The 3,736-nt window shown below is 33.1% G+C and overlaps 1 protein-coding gene across 1 annotated transcript; it reads left to right on the top strand.

Annotated features, from left to right (window-relative positions):
* Nucleotides 1-2,303: 2,303 nt before the first annotated feature.
* On the top strand, nucleotides 2,304-3,225 carry LOC144998097 (protein FANTASTIC FOUR 3-like). Its single transcript, XM_078957917.1, has one exon. The coding sequence runs from the start codon at nucleotides 2,338-2,340 to the stop codon at nucleotides 2,938-2,940; it is 603 nt and encodes a 200-aa protein (XP_078814043.1). The 5' UTR covers nucleotides 2,304-2,337; the 3' UTR covers nucleotides 2,941-3,225.
* The last annotated feature ends 511 nt before the right edge of the window (nucleotides 3,226-3,736 follow it).

Genomic DNA, 3,736 nt, shown 5'->3' with positions numbered 1-3,736 from the left:
ATTAAATGAGTAATTTATTCAACATCTTGTATGGTTGTTCATCATACAAGCTTACACATTAATTACCTATTTCCTATTAATCCTAGGTTCATATTCACTAATACTAGGCATATAATGTTGTTTTCACATAAATCATATGAAGCAAGTAATTAAGAGGATGTTCATGCAAATTAATAGACTTGGTAATTAACAGAAAAACAGTTATTGTCAACAGATAAGGATCGATCACAAGCTTAGCAAACCAGTTTTCACCAAATCAGATAATCCACACTATAAAATCAAACTATATTAGCAAGTTCATCTACCCTAAACAGAAGATACGAGTTTTAGCTCATAATTACAGCAAACAATAACTCAAAAATGAAATCTAGAAGTAAAAGCATGTTTTTGTTCAATAGAATACGAAGAAAAAGAGATATGTTGCCTTTAATCACGTTCGAATTGAACTCTAGGGTGAAATCTTCGAACTCTAGAGCCTCAATAACCCTTTAATCGCAGCTAAGTCTCCAAGGTATCCAGAAGAAGTCTTTGTCTCGAGTTATTATGCCTTATTTATAGTTTTCTGAAAACAGGGGCAACTCGTTAAGTACGTAGGCTGACTATGCGAGTCCATCACTTAAAATTTGTGTGTGGTAAGGCAGCCGATGGTTCGCGAATATTCGTGTCTACTCGGCGAGTAGATGGCCAACTCGACGAGTTCTTCATTCTTTAAGCTTCATTTTCTTCTTTGTTTGTTCCCCGAGCTTCCGTTTGCTATTCCCGCTTCGTTTTTAACTTGAGCATGTCTTTTAGGCTGCAAGTACAATTTAAACTCAATCATTAATTATGAAAAATTAGCCAAAAAGTATTAAGATTTTAGACAAAATATGTAACTAAATATACGCATATCAGCCACGCCATGGTGGGTCCTTTTAATCCTGTGATCAAGAAATTTTTTTCCACGCCATGGTGATGTCGCACCACTTTGTGGTTACCCAGAGTGGAGACTTAAATTAGGAATACGGATTGGATCATACATGAAATAGGTGTTACATAAATGTACAAGAAGGAAGTTATGGGTGTTCATGTGTGGCAATTAGTCGCCACCCGAGGCGGAGAAATATAAAGGGGAAACAAGCGAGTAGTGCCCGTTCTTCGATTGGGAGATATAGATGAGGAGGTGAGTGAGCGAGAGTGACAACATGAGGAAGAAGCAGGAGTGAGAGAAATAGGTGCTATTTTGATATCTTCTTATATTTTTAATTAAAATTAATTAAAGATATGTAAAAAAAAATAAGAAGGTTAAAAATTCATTTCATGTGGCTCAATGACAAAAAGGGTTATACATATAACACACGGACTAAACTTGCTATACAAAAGACCATATGTACCATTTTTGTAATTTTGTGTTAATTTTATATGGATTTAGGGCATTGTAATTAGTAAGCTTTTAATAGCTTTTGCTTTTAAGTTTTTTCTAACAAAAACCTTGAATTAGACAAAAAGTACTGTTAGCCTACACAAGCTTTTAGCTTTCGTTGTAAGCAAAAGTTCATAAACAAAAAGCTACTTCAAAATTAGTTATTGGAGTACAGTTTATACTTAAAAAAATTTACAACAATTTTTGTCGAACATTTCTATATAAAATCATAATTTCCATTTTTCTGATATCCGTTATTTTTGTAAAATACTTCCTTAATTATAAAAAAACTTGTGTTACTAAATACATACTCATGCAAAATATTTCCTAATACATATTCTAATTGGATTCTCAATTTCTTTATAGAGTATAAAATTTCACATAGATTATGTAAAAAAATATTTTTATACTTGAACCAAACACTTAGTTAACTATAACATTACATGATAAAAGAACTCATCATACAGTATAACATAAGATATATCATCTTTAAGAACAGGAATAAGTTTCGGTAAACCGCAAAACCCACTCAAAGCTCATCAATTTTAGCTTTAATTAAAACTGGCTGATTTTGTGAATATCAAGATCTTTTGTGCTTTGCAATAGAAACTTACCAATACAACAAGTTTAACCTTTATTTTCATTTAAAGGTCCTTTGATTTTTGATAAATCGTAACTATTCAATTTTGTTTTGGATATTTATAGATAAATATAATATATTAAATAGTTGTATGATTGCATAAATAGCACTGTATGCCCCTGTGGCACAACAACTAATACTATATTCGAAGTGGTGCAAAAAGCCTTCCATTTCCCACCCACACCTCCTCGTTACCACTTCTAGTCGCTATAAATTGGCATCCTCCCCATTTGATCCTTTCGCTCATGTTCTAATTTCCATCAGAAATTAAACCACCAAATTATCTACATTTTTTACAATGTCTACGGTGGTTTGTCAACAAGGTGTGCATTCTTGCATCGAGTCCCCGCTTGTTTTAGAGGCAACCACCATGAGACTCAAACTAATGACACCAAAGTGTTGCAAAGAAGTCATTAGACATAACGATTATGGTTCTTGGAGCTTCCTTCAGTCTCTTTCCTCCCAAAAACCCATTGAAAAAGAAAGCTCTTATGTCCATCCTTGGGTCAACCAATCTTCACACTCAAAGCTCAGTCAGAAAAGCCTTGCACTCTGCACAGAAAGCCTAGGAAATGAGAGCGGGAGTGACACTATCCAAGGGAGCGTTGCCTTGTTTTCAGTGTCCAACAGATTGGACGCAAGGAGCCAAGAAAAAATTGCTCCTAGGGAGAAAATTAGGGTTTTGGTTCCTCAAATGGGATCAAAGAAAGTTGTTTCTCGTAGCTTTCCACCCCCTTTGACTACAATACGTAGTTCGAGTTTGTTTCATGTCAGTCATCACCGGGAAGGTGGAAGGCTAATCATCCAAGCAGTGGAGGCAGCATACAAGAATAGCTGTTTTCAAGCTGAAAGAAGCCATGGACGTCTGCGGTTGATATGCACGAAGAGTATGTCAAGATGATAGATCTTTGCATACAAATCAAGAAACCATTCAAGCGATGTACGATATACTAACAGAAATATTGGATACGACTATGCCCATCGATGATGATGATGATACAATTGATGTTGTGATGGAACCTAAAAGCAAAGAAAAACATATTGTGCCAATTAGGTGAACGGAAGATGGCATGGATAGAAAGGACTTACATGTAATTGAGAACCTTTTTGGTTGGTTACCTTTTGAAGCTTTTTTTAATGTCTAACCTTTTTTCTTGGGTAGTGATTTTTTTTATCAAAGCAAATGTCATCAAATCTGAAAGAATATGTAAGTTTAACTACATGACATATAATATTGTTCCCTTTGTCCTGTGATGAGATTGAGTTCTTTGAGTTCTATCATTTATTATGTCACTTCTATTTCTGGAAAACGCACTTTTATATTGAAGGAATACCATGCTAATGCTTGTCACCTAAGATTTGTATATCAAGTATTAAAATAATATTAGTACTAACAAACATGATTCCGTTAATATATGTACTAGTTTATAATCCTTCGGAACCACCGCTATACTATATTAAACATTCAGAATAAAAATTTATAATTATTAATCATTATTTTAAATAAACCATTTTAAATAAATTATTAATTAGAAGATATATCAAATTTTTAAAGTTATTATAAATTCAAATTTAACATACAATTAGAAAATGTAAATTTAAATTTTGAAATGAGTTGCCTAATATATCTAAATAATACATGGAATAATATTAAAATATTAACGAGGATTTGTATTAAAGTGACACTTGGCAAATAG

This window comes from Lactuca saligna, chromosome 5 (genome assembly GCF_052625555.1).
Source record: "Lactuca saligna cultivar CGN05327 chromosome 5, ASM5262555v1, whole genome shotgun sequence".
In the NCBI taxonomy this organism is placed as follows: domain Eukaryota; kingdom Viridiplantae; phylum Streptophyta; class Magnoliopsida; order Asterales; family Asteraceae; genus Lactuca; species Lactuca saligna.
Note: the sequence above shows the minus strand (reverse complement) of the source record. Positions and strands in the feature narration are given on the sequence as shown.